The 14,734-nt window shown below is 36.4% G+C and overlaps 1 protein-coding gene across 3 annotated transcripts in view; it reads right to left on the reverse strand.

The window, feature by feature from the left end:
* LOC149781851 (arf-GAP with coiled-coil, ANK repeat and PH domain-containing protein 2-like) overlaps window positions 1–14,734 on the reverse strand; it is a 211,292-nt gene that overhangs the window by 70,689 nt on the left and 125,869 nt on the right. For all 3 annotated transcript variants that reach the window (XM_089936039.1, XM_089936038.1, XM_089936037.1), the window contains one exon: window positions 4,657–4,766. In XM_089936039.1, coding sequence (XP_089792165.1) covers window positions 4,657–4,766 — 110 coding nt within the window. The remainder of the gene's footprint in view (window positions 1–4,656; window positions 4,767–14,734) is intronic.

Below are 14,734 nucleotides of genomic sequence, written 5' to 3' on the forward strand. Positions count from 1 at the left end.
GAAGCAAAATCCAGATTATTTGTGGACAAAGAAATGGGATCAATATTGTTTCTTCTCACCACAAGTCTTATCACTTGCACTTGGATACTGGGTCACAACCAAGGAGTAAGGTTTGGAGGAGGACCTCCCCATCAGGTGTACGTTAATATAGGTTCTTCCTTCTCTGTTTCCTCTTTGGAAATCACTGCCTGGCTCAGGGTCATTGGGCCTGCATCAGGTTTGTCTCTTTGGCAGCCTGTTTCCGGACATCCTCAATGTGGCCATGAAATAGGAGGTTGGAAGACAATGTGTTAAATCTGAGGGATGATTTATGGCGATCTTTGATCAGCATGAGATTGGATGGAAATAGGAATGCTAATGGCTCCATATGCTGAAGGCTCAGGGAAACAGCTGTGGAATGTGGAGTATGTGTTGATATGCCCTGCTGAGTTCACAAACTATGCACAATACTGGATTCCAGGGCATGTCTTATCAGCAAGGGCTGCAATGCTGGAATCTAGGCTGTGATCAGTATGCTGAAAGACAGCCACGGAGACCATGGAACAGGCATCTACAACATCGCAAACCTGACTCTGCATGTTGGGGAAAGATTTCCTGTTCAATGTGAAGTTTCAGATTACCAGGCCTGCAATATCTCTGTCAACAGCTGAGACTTTGGTGTGGAAAACTGGTGCATGCTTGATCCAAGGCTACAATGAAGTTAGATTAGAGTCTTCCTGTTGACAACTGGGTTCTTAGACTGCTTTCTGAAGTGGCTCAACCAGACTACAGTAACTACTGGAAAAGAAGACTGGTGTTCTTGGTTAAGAGATCCAAGTTTATGGGAATTCAACAAATGGCTGCTGACATGGCCAGAGGTGAAAAGCAGAACTAAAAGGCGTGTGTGTGCATAAGTGCATGTGTGTGCATGAGAAAATTCCCTCTAAATTTAAATGAATCATGATCAAGCACAAGCAATTCATGCAGTTGATTTGCCATAAGTGCATGTGTGTGCATGAGAAAATTCCTCTAAATTTAAATGAATCATGATCAAGCACAAGCAATTCATGCAGTTGATTTGCCATAAGTGCATTTAAATCTTTTACGTTCAATAACATCAACAAAATAAATTTGATCATGTTAAGTGCATGACTTCTCGATCAACTTTGTCCATATTCAAGCACTTAGTTACTTTTCTGCAATTCAGCAATAAAACACTACTGCTTATCATCTAGTAGTTTTTAAGTGTGTGTTCTACCAGATATACTTAGCAAGGTTGTACAGATAAGTAGCATTTGGTGATAATATCTCTGCTGTAACATGCAGTCCTAATGCATATGGCATATTGCCACAACAATAAGAAATGATTTCTTCCACTGTACCAATAATGAAGATAAACTACACATTTTATCTCTGGGAGCTATTGAGGAATACTTGAAACAAAATAAGAATTCCCCAGCCTGCTCCCCCCCACCCCATAAAATCCTGAGGAAAGGCTTATGAATCTGTTTTTTGTAGTCAGAGGTATGGGGAAGAAAAAAAAAGAATCCAATGACAGTAGAGATGAGAGAGTGGGAGAAGTGGGAATAAGCTAGAGACAACAAATAAGGCGTGGAATCCATCCATATTAGAAATGTTAACCAACAGTCACTGGTTTTTAATATCATCCAAGGTCTAAGTATCAGGTCTCTAAGGAAACTGTCAGAACTGGAACAGGGTTGCAATGAAATTTGGATTAGTAATGGGACTGTCCAGTGCCAGTCCGTGCTGTCTTTGTAGAGCTGGTACTGGATTTCTTAGGAAACCTGATCACCAAATCCAGTGCTGGTTGCACTGTCCATCATGATTGAGCCAGGGGTAGAAGAGTCATGACTGGATGCCTGATACCATGTGCATCTTGGGTCCAACACAGGGTATGGGTTTACATGGGATGCTGTATTGTATCAGTACCAAAGTCTATTCAGTGCTTGATATTGTATCATTAGTCTATTCAGTACTTGCTATTGTATCAGTAGTCTATTCAGTGCTTGATATTGTATCAGCAGTCTATTCAGTGCTTGCTATTGTATCAGTAGTCTATTCAGTGCTTGCTATTATATCAGCAGTCTATTCAGTTCTTGCTACTGTATCAGTAGTCTATTCAGTGCTTGCTATTGTATCAGTAGTCTATTCAGTGCTTGATATTATATCAGCAGTCTATTCAGTGCTTGCTATTGTATCAGTAGTCTATTCAGTGCTTGCTATTGTATCAGTAGTCTATTCAGTGCTTGCTATTGTATCAGTAGTCTATTCAGTGCTTAATATTATATCAGCAGTCTATTCAGTGTTTGCTATTGTATCAGTAGTCTATTCAGTACATGCTATTGTATAAGTAGTCTATTCAGTGCTTGATATTATATCAGCAGTCTATTCAGAGCTTGTTATTGTATCAGTCGTCTATTCAGTGCTTGTTATTTTATCAGTAGTCTGTTCAGTGCTTGCTATTGTATCAGTAGTTTATTCAGTACTTGCTATTTTAACAGTAGCCTATTCAGTGCCCACTATCATATATAGTCTATTAAGTGCTTGCTATTGTATCAGTAATCTACTCAGTGCCTGCTATTGTATCAGTACCGTAGTACTATTCAGTGCTTGCAATTGTATCAGTAGTCTATTCAGAACATGGTATTGTATTATTAGTCTATTCAGTGCCTGCTATTGTATCAGTAATCTACTCAGTGCCTGCTATTGTATCAGTACCGTAGTCTATTCAGTGCTTGCTATTGTATCAGTAGTCTATTCAGTGTCTGCTATTGTATCAGTAGAATATTCAGTGCCTGCTGTTTTATTATTAGTCAAATCTGTGCCTGTGTGTTTGTGCGTGTGTGTGTGCGTGTGATTTGGATTTTTAACATAGCTTTAACAATTTTTCAGTCATATCACTATGATGTCTGCAGTGTTGCAGTTTATAGTGACGTCTAGCACTGAGGCATCATGCCACTAACATGTAGCATGATGTCCACCCAGTCACATTATCCTGACACAAGGCAGGCTAGTCCTAACACTAACCTCTTAAAGCTGAGTGCAAAGCGAGGCAGCTGTAGGTACCATTTTTGTAAGCCTTTGGTATGACTCGGCCGGGGATCAAACCCACAACCCCCCCATCCGAGGCGGACGCTCTAACCACTAGGCCACCAGAGCGTAATATTCTGTGCCTGTTATTGTATCAGTAATTTATTCAGTGTTTGCTATTGTATCAGTAGTCTCTTCAGTTCCTCTATTGAATCAGTAGTCTACTCAGTGCCTCCTACTGTATCAGTAGTCTATTCAGTGCCTGCATGACTGAAGAATTGGTGGCAAACAGTATGACTATGTTGCTGTGATCATGTGGGGTTCCTGCAGTAGCCATCAAGAGTAGTGTGAATGGCAGGTACATTGTATGCCTGCCACATTTTCAAAAATCCTCTATGCTGGTGACTTAAATTTTAGTGTGGAAACCATTTTTTCTTCTTTCAGTCAAGGTGACCGTAACCTTGAACTTCAAGATAAGCTTCTTCCTTATCACAAGAGTATGCTGGCCACAAATTTTAGTACAGGTTTTTAAGACAAACTAATGTTATTGTGCAAAATGTTTTTTTCCTCTATCAGTCACAGAGACCATGACCGTTAAACCTATAAATGAATATGGTTCATTTTTACCGTAAGTGCAAGTCATCCACAAAGTTTGCTAACTGTAGATGGTAGAAAAGTGAACTTTTGTGAAGAAACCATTTTTTCCCTTTCTGTCACAGAGACTTGCTTCCAAAGGAAAGACACTAAGGTGACTTTCATCTAGCAAGCAGACAATTTTTTAACACCTTTATAGCTAAAAAAAGCAAAGAATTTGGTTAAGACCAATTTTTGACTTAAAAGGGCTGGATATGCAATGTAGTGGATATTCTCCTAAAACATGATGATCTCATAAGGTATCTGAAGACAAGCATTAGTGTGTCTTACACCCTCTCATTTCATTCGTACTCAGCATTCTTTTCTTTCAATTCTTTTTTTCATGCATAATTTCTAAAATCAACTTTAACAATTATGAAATTAAGGCACAAGAACACTAAATATTAGATAATGATTCATCAAACTAATTACAACAAGTCATCAAACTAATTACAACAGTCATCAAACTAATTACAACAGAGCATGTTCAGCATCTTCATAAGTTTCTTCTACAACAAGAGAAATTAATTTCTGCACCATGGCAACATAAAATGTCCTAATTTTGAATTGGAATCTGATTGAAACAGTGGATCCTGTCTTTTACAAACCAAGATAAACCAGTAGCAATTTTTTGAGTCAAACGAGTTCCAGTCTTCACAACGATAATTTTGTTTTCAGGCTTTCTTGAATGCATCTCAGCGGTCTCTTTGGGTTTTTTGTTGTAAATATATTTTTCTGTATTTCTTCTAGATGTGGTTAAGGACCATGATAAAGGACGGTCAGAGATCAAGATATCTGAAGCGATATTATTTATTTTTCACCCCATCCCTTAATAAAAAATACTTATTGCATATATAATTTTTCAAACACTCCCATCAGTAATTCCCATACTAAGCAAAACTGAGTGGGTGGGTGGGGGTATGGTCTTTGAAAACTTATCAGTGGGTTTGAACTTGACATTGACCATATTCTAATGATGATTTGACCTCTCACCTGACCCATGACTTGAATGCATGCTTTGTTCTCTTAAAGAGATAGCCTTCCATCTGCATGTCCAATTCTTCATCACTGACTGGGAGAGTTGATACATTTGGAGACAGATCCTAAAAATATAACACAACCCATTATTTGTTACATATAAAGAAAAGCTTGTAATGAATTCATGAATTTCATGTGCATCAATTTTCAGGGTTTTGAAAACAAATGATATTACTATGAAATTGAAATTCAGATTGAATGGGTCCTACTGTTTCCATAGAAGGGGAATTGAAATTCACAGATTGAATGGGTCCTACTGTTTCCAAAAAGGGTGAATTGAAATTCACAGATTGAATGGGTCCTACTGTTTCCACAAAGGGTGAATTGAAATTCACAGGTTAAATGGGTCCTACTGTTTCCACAAAGGGTGAATTGAAATTCACAGGTTAAATGGGTCCTACTGTTTCCACAAAGGTGAATTGAAATTCACAGATTGAATGGGTACTACTGTTTCCATAGAGGGGGAATTGAAATTCACAGATTGGGGAATGAATGGGTCATACTGTTGCCATAGAGGGGGAATTGAAATTCACAGATTGGGGAATGAATGGGTCCTACTGTTGCCATAGAGGGGGAATTGAAATTCACAGATTTGGGATTGAATAGGTCCTACTGTTTCCACAGACGGGGGCACTGTTCTTTGAAAGGTTTTAGATTGTGGTTTGTAGCTACCATGAAACCCACAAAATGTTATACATTGAAAAAATAATTCACTGTACTTTGTGGAAAAAAATTAAATTTTATTATTTTGTGTAACTTCAATAAGTGAATTATCTCAGATAATTGTGAATGATCACTCTTCAATCACGTACTGGTCTTCACAATGAACTATGGACACTACAGTTGGAGCTTTTGCACAGTATTTTCTACACTCTGAAGTAAAATGTTATCTGATGAAATTGTCGACATATTTTATATCATCGTTTATCTAAATACGTAAACATACTAAACTCCTCGCACATCTACCAGAGGCATTTTCAATGTACCAGTCTGTGATAATTTACAAAATATTCTGTTTGATTTGAATGTGAAATCTATTTTCATTTCCGAGTCACCCTTACATTGATACAAATAAACTGACTTAAGTTCACTTTTACCATATGTAAATGACTAAATTACTAATTGTATGGATTATAGAGAATACTTGATGTATTCATTTTAAATTTTGATCCAATTGCATACACCAAGAAAGCAATCTTCTAATGTGCCCACAGGTTTGGGTCTACGCACTTTGTTAGGAGTAACCAGAAGAATAAACAATATAGACCAAGATCTGTTGGTGCACTAATTTGATCAGAATCAATAATATTTAGATTGACTTAATAGTATAAATGGTATTAATACAATAAGAACTGATTTATTGTTCCTTATTACTGGTACATTCCATCTACATTTTCATCATGAAATTGTGGAATCATTTTCAAAATGTATTCTTTAAAATAATAATAATGAAAATAAAATAACAATAATTACAATAATAATAATAATGATAATAATGTGTGTGATTTTGATTTTTAATGTAGCAGTAACAATTTTAGTCATATCGTTAGGATGTCTGCAGTGTGGCAGTTATTGTGATGTCAAGCACTGAGGCATCATGCCAGAGAAATGCTGTATCATGTCCCACCCGGTCACATTATTGGGACACCAACCAGTCCTAATGCTAACTTCTTAATGCTGCGAACCAAGCAAGCCAGCTGCTTGTACCATATTTTAAAGTCCTTGGTATGACTTGGGCAGGGTTTAAATCTGTGACCTCCTGCACCGGTTAATTATTATTAAGAATAAATTTTGAGAGGGTACCAACAATTCAGCCAAACTTCTAGTTGATTTCACAGTTAGGCTCCAGGGACATACATGAACAATATATTAAACATGTATACAACAGGTATAAAAGAAGGAATGGATTTACGTATTAATGAGTTTATGTCACACAAATATTTCACCTAAAACTTGCAATGTATATAAGTGTACTTCCTTTTTACATGTACTTAGCTCATTCATATATAAACATAAAAACAAAGAAGAAACTGTTGGAATATCTGGTGAGAGATATTACATGTTTATAGTTACTTGAAACATCCTAATTAGAACACACCAAGATTATCAATCTGCTTTTGTTTAAGTGGTAACTGATTTCACTTAGATGATCATGTACACCATATACACTCTATTACATGTCAAGTCAAACTGCAAACAACATTAATCATGATCTGCCATAGCATAACACACCTTCTGATCAGGGTCTATGTTCTTTCTTTGTTCTACTGATTATTCCTAACAAACTGCACAGACCAGATCTGCTGGCACATTATGCAACGGCAGATCTGGGTCTGTGCCATTTGCAGTTAGACTCATAAGCAAGTATATATGTTTACGTGGCATGAGGTAGTAGCCTACTGCTGAGTGCTGTAGCATCAAGGTCATGTAGATACACTAAAGTGGGTGGTATTATAGAAAGGTAGACAGTTGTAGCTCTACAGTAATACCAAATAATCAGGAAGTTCTAGCTGCACTACAAAATACAGAGGGAAAAACCTCATTTTCTGGACCCGATTTTTTCCCCACCCAAAATTCACCCGTGGTTGGAATCCAATTTTGTGTCCAGATTTTAGACTTTTTGGTCTCAGATCTAAGGCAGACCAGTATGAACTGCAAACAGACAGGTAAACCTTCGCAAAAAGTAGGATAAGACGGGCATTTAGAACAAAGAGTGCTCTTGATACAAAAATAATGTGTCTGTTAAGCAAAAAAAATTTAATTTTTTTTTTTACCCTTCTGCTCATGCGTGAGCCAAATAGCAAAGGAAAAACAAAGTTTCTAACACAACTAGGCATTAGGTTATTTGAAACTCAGCTGGAAGTTGATGTATTAGGATTTATTCAGAAATAGCTTTCAAAATGTGTTTCCTACTCGAATTTCAGGCGACAACGACAAAAACCTCCAGGGGTTAAAGTGTTAAAAAGAGGTCTGATGCTGATCTTAAAGAATATACTGAGGTAGTGTCGCTGATTTTCACAAGCATTTCATTCCAATTCTTTTATCAAATGCAGCCAGTTTAAAGTCTGAAACAAAACATTCTAAGAGGGTGTCATTGGATTGGCATCTCGTACAGTTCTAGTTGTACATTTCTGAGTTTATATGACTAATATTAGTTTATGTCAATGATGCCCAATGTCAATGATGCCCAATGTCAATCAACTCAGTACTATGCAAAAGTAGTCCATAATAGGTAACATAGTAGTTAATAGTTTCCCTTCATGCATTGGTAAATATTTCCAGTCTTTGAACATGATTTTTGTGATGACTCCTGAGTTAGTTTATCATCAACATATGCTCCTAGAAGCTTATGGCATTTGACATGAACTATGTATTCGTCCTTTACAGACAATCAAATGGGATTTATCTTTCTACTACAACTCACTGTAGTGGTCATTTTGGTATTTAGATATCTGCTTATAAGTCAAGCCCAACTGCAAACAACTTAGATCCTGATTTGCAATAGCATAATGTGTCTGCAGATCAGAGTTTATGTTGTTTGTTCTACTGATTACTCCAAATAAACTGTACAGACCTAGATCTGCTGGTGCATTATGTGATGGCAGATCTGGGTGCGTACAGTTTGCAGTTGGACTTGACTTATAAGCTATTACATATGGTACCTTCCATTGTCTTGACGCTATTTCCTGATATGATAAGATCATGCTCGACTATTCTTGGATGGTCTTCTAGTTTTGACCTGATCTGTGGAATGCTGCATCTGATGCATCTGGAGTAAACCTTGAGGCACACAACATTTTATTCAACCAGGCCTTGCATGACAGAGGACTATTATGGCTGCACTTGAAAATCACCGTGAATATCTTAGCTTGAGAAATTTTATTATTCTTGGAGAAGCCAAACCTCGTGGGATGAGATAGTCTGAATTATTATTTTTTATAGGTTTTTCCTCTACCTTACTCTGTGAGGTATCACAGGTCCAAAACTATTTTATACTAACTGACTGTCTCACTCTTTTTCTATCTCTCTCTCTCTCCCTGACAGCACAGATAAATGAAAGTGAACCACTATCTTATTTTTCCAATCTTCACATAGAGGTGCATATTAGATCAGCAGTTCTTGCTTATGAAATAAATGCATGTTAGAAGAGCAATAAAATTTAATATTTCATTGTGTCGAACACTGAAATTAAGTTATTTCCTAGTTCAATAATCTTTGGCACTTGTATATATCAAATAGAAGTCCTGTGTATATTAAATAGAAGTTCTGTGTATATTAAATAGAAGTCCTGTGTATATTAAATAGAAGTCCTGTATATATTAAATAGAAGTCCTGTGCAGACATGATATATCCTCCATTCATCTATCTGATCCAAGACTTTGTTGAGCTCAGCCTTAAAACGAATTAGGGATCAATTTCTCCAATCTTAATCAACTTTTAAATCCCTTCCCTAAATGTTGTTGTTCTTGCTGTTATGGATTTAATGCCATTTTCCAGCACAAGATAGGCTATATATGGTGGCCAGTATAACTGGTAGAGGAAGAACATGCAAAAACCCCTGAGAGAACCATCAACCCACAGGAAGCTACTGGCAAGCTTTCTCACATACCAACATTGGCCATGCAAAGACTAGAACCCACATTCTTCCCAAAATGTTTTTTTTTAAATTTTATTTATTTAATGACAGGCATAACATATTATTTGCCAAATCATGCTGAGGAAATGGAAGCTTAGTACCCTTCCCTAGGACATAACTAGACATCAGACCCAGGTTGGCCTGGGCAGGTATCAAACCTGTGACTACTGGGATTATAAATCCAATACTCCAAATATTTAAGCGCTTGGATTACATCCTGAACAAATAAACATAGACCTCTAGGATGTTCATCTCCTGATTTTTCAAGAAGTTCAAGAAGTATTTTTCATATGAAAACTGAGTTTTATTCATATGTAACTTTGTTTAATGCTTTATGTGTGTGTGCATTTGCATGTGTGAGTGCATGTGTGTGTGTGTGATTTAGATATTTAATGTAGCTTTAAAAAAATTTCAGTCATATTGGGGGCTCTGAGTGGCCAAGTAGTCTAAAGCTCTCACCATTCCGGATCACAGCCATCTCATCTCTGTCTGCATGTGTTCGAGTCTCAGGCTCAGCTAATGTGGGTATGTGAGAAAGCTTGCCAGTTACAGCTTCTCATGGGTTGGTGGTTCTTCCTGGGGTTTTCCAGGATTCTTCCTCCACCAGTTATACTGGCCACCTTGTATAGCCTATCATTTTCTGAAAAATGGCGTTAAACCCAACAAACAAAAAAACAACAGTCATATTGCCATGATGTCTGCAGTGTGGCAGTTTATAGTGATGTCTAGCACTGGGTCACTATGCAGCAGACATGTAGCATGATATTCCACCCAGTCACATTATCCTCACACCAGGCCAACCAGTCCTAACACTAACCTCTTAATGCTGAGTGCCAAGCGAGGCAGCTGCTGGTACCATTATTATAAGTCTTTGATATGACCCAGTAAGGGTTTGAACCTGCGACCTCCTGCTGTTTATTCATGCATAAATGGGTAGAAATAAAATACATATCACAACACACTAAAAAAAAAAATACTGCTGCTCTGTCTGATAACTACCAGAGTTAATGTCTTTTCGTCCTCCCAATTGTATCCCATGTTATTTTTGTGACACATGTGATAAATGCATGTCTGGTGAAAAAAATGAGTGGCAGGAGTGGGAAAATGAGTGGCAGAACCTGTTATGACTGCACAGTTGGTAACATCAGCATTTGACAAAAAGAACCATGGCTCAGCTTGTCAATTCACACATATTACAACTGTAAAAAAGAATAGGTTGGAGCATGTAGCTGCTACACAATCGATTAATGTTGGTGTCACTTATCTTCTTGTTTTAGACCATACTTAAAATGGTTCACCAGTTATAGGAATCAGATGTGAGACGTTAAGGTACACAAAGATTTAAAAATATCAGCACAAAGTGATTTAAAAACATGTCATATGGCAAAGAAAAATATACACAAACGAAATGGATGCACAGGTCTGTCCTTATTTCCTGGGACGTAGCACTTGGGTCATGACAAGGAAACCACCAACATATTCACTATAATAATTTATATATATATATATATATATATATATATATATATATATATATATATATATATATATATATACGCACACACACACACACACATTGAAAATAACAAGGCTTTTAAACTGTTGGTATAAAGCAGTTTGAAATACTAATACTATTGGTATATCAAATTGTGATCCACCTGTGGTGCAATAATATGCATATATAAACATTCTTGCACCTGTGTGCTGTATGAACTGTAGTAATGTTAATGACTTAGTTCAACTGTAAATATATTAAAATATTTTAATTATCATCATTTTGCCTAGTTTCTATTCCACACTAATCCATGCACCCATAGTGAATGGCTGAGCATTCAGTGTTAAGAATTTAACTGGTGTTTTTAGTGCTCTACCTTCTTCATTTATGTTTAAATCATGTATTGTATTAATTTAATTATCTGAATAAAACAGAAACTCGAAAATGAATGAAATCAACTTATCAATATACAACGGTGATTAGGAATTGCCACTCAAAGCAAAGAACTACATTTTGTAGCAGACACACTCGGGGATGCAAGGAGTTCATTCACTCAGTCAATACACAGCTGTCTGTAGTAAATCTTAACTCTGTTTAAAGGGCAAATATATGTATCTGTATGTGGTACAAATAAGATATGTATAGTATGTATGCTGTATCAATGATATACCATTCACTGTCTAAAAGTTTTCATTAAAAGAAAACTTGGCAGGGCTAGTTTCCTTTCAACGAAAAATTTATACACCTCATGGTATATCATTGATACAGCATAATACTATACATAGTTTGGTGGTGGACATGTTGGATGTCAGACTAGCACCATTTTTATTTAGGACCAAGCAGACATCATCAGAAGTCTTTTTTTTTTTGAAAATCCCATGTTATTATAACCTTCCATTCATGGGAAATACAATGTAGCTCCATTAGGATTTTCATTACAGTTTTTATGGAAGCCATATTGGAGATACAATTGGAGCCATTTTCATAAAGGACTAATGGTAAAAGTCCCATGTTGAAATAACAATCCATTTGCGAGGAGTAGAGATAACACTTTCAAGATGGCTTTAATTATGGCCATATTGAGAGTCAATTAAACTAAGACTCACGGTGTCTAGTTGTATCTTTTTCATTTATGATCAACTTAGACACCATGAGAACCATTTCGATGAAAACCCCTGGTCAAAATGACATTCCATTTAAGTGAAGTGGTGATAAGAACATTTTCAAAATGGCCACAATCTTTGCAGTATCCATACTGGTGGTAAGATCTGGCACCTTATTTATATGACCAACTAGAAATCATAAGAAATCTTTCAGTGAAAACGCATTGCTGATATGATCATTCATTCAGGATAAGTTACGTAGCAATAACAAGATTTTCTAGATGGCAATTGTGGTGACCATGCTGAATTTCCAAGCAGCACTATTTTCATTTAGGATCAACCAGACATTATAAGAAGTCTTTCATTGAAAATGATCATTCATTCAGGAGGTATAAAGAGATTTTAAAGATGGCTGCTCTGGCAGCCATATTTGACACTAGACTGACACAATTTTCATTTGAGACCATCTATATATCTTGCAATGAAAACCCAACATTAATATGACTTTCTGTTCATAATGTGTAGCAACAAGATTTTCAAGACTGCTGCCAATTGGTCATATTGGGGACATTGAATTATTACCAATTTCAATCAGGACCAGCATGATATCATAAGAAGTCTTTTAGTCAAAATCCCATGCTGATATGACCATCGATTCTGGAGGAATAGTTTTAACAAGATTTACAATATGGGTGGCTTGGCTGCTGCAATGGCCATATTGGATATTTGTGCAACACAATTTTCATTTCGTACTAGTTAGACAATGGAACAAATGTGTATAAAAAGTTTAATTGCAATCCTCTAATTAGTTATGGAGTGGCAGTGATAACAAACTTGTGCTAAAAGATGGAAGGATGACTCAATGGCTGTCATACAATGGATGAACAATAGACCATCCAATAAGCTCTTCTAGTCCATGATGAGTTTAGCTAAAAACAATAAACTCTATCCCTCATGTCTATCCCTAAAAAAGTGGTACAGGATATTTGGTGTATGTTTATAGTGTTCCATAAATTTGCATGAGTTTATTAGCAATGAATTAAGTATTCAGATTTGTATGGAATCTATAAAGAAAATTCTAGAGGTCTGAAATCTATATTGATCATGGGTAAGGATGTTTATGCATGTTTTAACCATTCATGCTATTTGTTTGCGTTTTCTTCTGGATGTATATACCAATACATTGTTCTCTGCAGAAAATCAGATACTGAATATGTAATTACAGTGTTTTCACTATTTCTCATGTGAATATGTAATTACAGTGTTTTCACTATTTCTCATGTGAATATGTAATTACAGTGTTTTCACTATTTCTCATGTGAATATGTAATTACAGTGTTTTCACTATTTCTAATGTAAAGCCCATAGTTCTGCATACACATTTCCCATCCATCTTGTACTTACCACACTCATTTTATTTATGACTTGTCTCACTACTGCACAATATCTTACATAGCTAAATGGATCATGACCATCACATTATAGCAAGGTTTTTCTAAAATATGAAAATATTCTTCATTTCAGAACTCTGAAAAGCGAGGTATTTCAGACTTTTGGACTGAAAAAAAAAGCTATGATCTTTCCTGGAACTTTTTTCTTTGGTAAAAGTGGATGATAAAAGAAAATGAATAAAGCAAACAAAAAATGAGTTCAGAGGAAACACATGTGGAAATAGTTCTAGATGTGTGGGGAAACTTCTTTATCGAACAAGGGCCTGTGGGAGCAACCAGTTAACAATTAGTGGGTTGGGTGTGTCAGCTGAGAACTTGGTATAAGGATTTGAAATTTTATTCACCTGATAAAGTGGTAAATACTGAAAAATACAAATAGCAAGTCAAAGCAAAAAAACATTTTTAACAATAACCAGACTGAAGAAAAGAAAAGTTCCAACCCACAGATCCCTGCATCTAATTGTTGGTCCATTACAGCCCACCCATATGACTAAACATCTATAATTACTGAAGGAAAAAACCCAATTAAACCAAGTCTATACGTTTCTTATTTCTCTTTTGGAAGTTAATCTCTGTTGCTAATCTGACTGAGTCTTGTGGGAGCCAGAGGTTGCTCAGTTGCATAATTTGACATTTTGATGTTTGTAGAAAGCAAACTGTTCAGTCTTGTACATAATAATTACTTTAAGCTATGCAGACATAATTATTTTTGGCAGGGATGATTCTGGCAGCTGAGAATTACCATACCTATTCTCCCCATGAGCTGTGGTGAGCCAGTGTTTATTGTGCTGAAGAGTGCCGGTTCAAATCCTCAGCACAGTACAGTCCTTTTACTATTTTGATGTGCCACTAAACATTCACTCAACATGTTCTTCCCATACTCTTAATGCAAAACAGTTTAATTTTAAGCTCTTATTCCAAACTCCATGTTCATAATCCATGCTATATATCAGTAGTAGCAATGGGTGGTTAAGTGGCAATGGGTGGTTAAGTGGCAATGGGTGGTTTACTGATCATATCCACATGAACTTGAGCCTATGTTCAACCAATATAGGTATGTGAGAAAGCTTGCCAGTAGCTTCCTGTGGATCAGTGCTTATTCCCAGATTTTACTTCCACCAAAAATACTGGCCCCCATGTATAGCCAATCATGTGCGGAAAAAATGGCATTAAACCCCACAAAACCAAACCCAACCATGCTATGAGGACAAATTTGACCATTTTGTGAATGTTTGGAAAGATAGTTGCTTGATCACTGTGAGAATGCTACCTCAGACAAACCTAAGTGACAAAAGACACTGAGTTAGTCTTGGTCAATAAGAAATTTTGTGCATTCTAAAAGGCATCT

The sequence above is a fragment of the Sinohyriopsis cumingii genome, chromosome 15, assembly GCF_028554795.1.
Source record: "Sinohyriopsis cumingii isolate HCF-2022 chromosome 15, ASM2855479v2, whole genome shotgun sequence".
Taxonomy (NCBI): Eukaryota; Metazoa; Mollusca; class Bivalvia; order Unionida; family Unionidae; genus Sinohyriopsis; species Sinohyriopsis cumingii.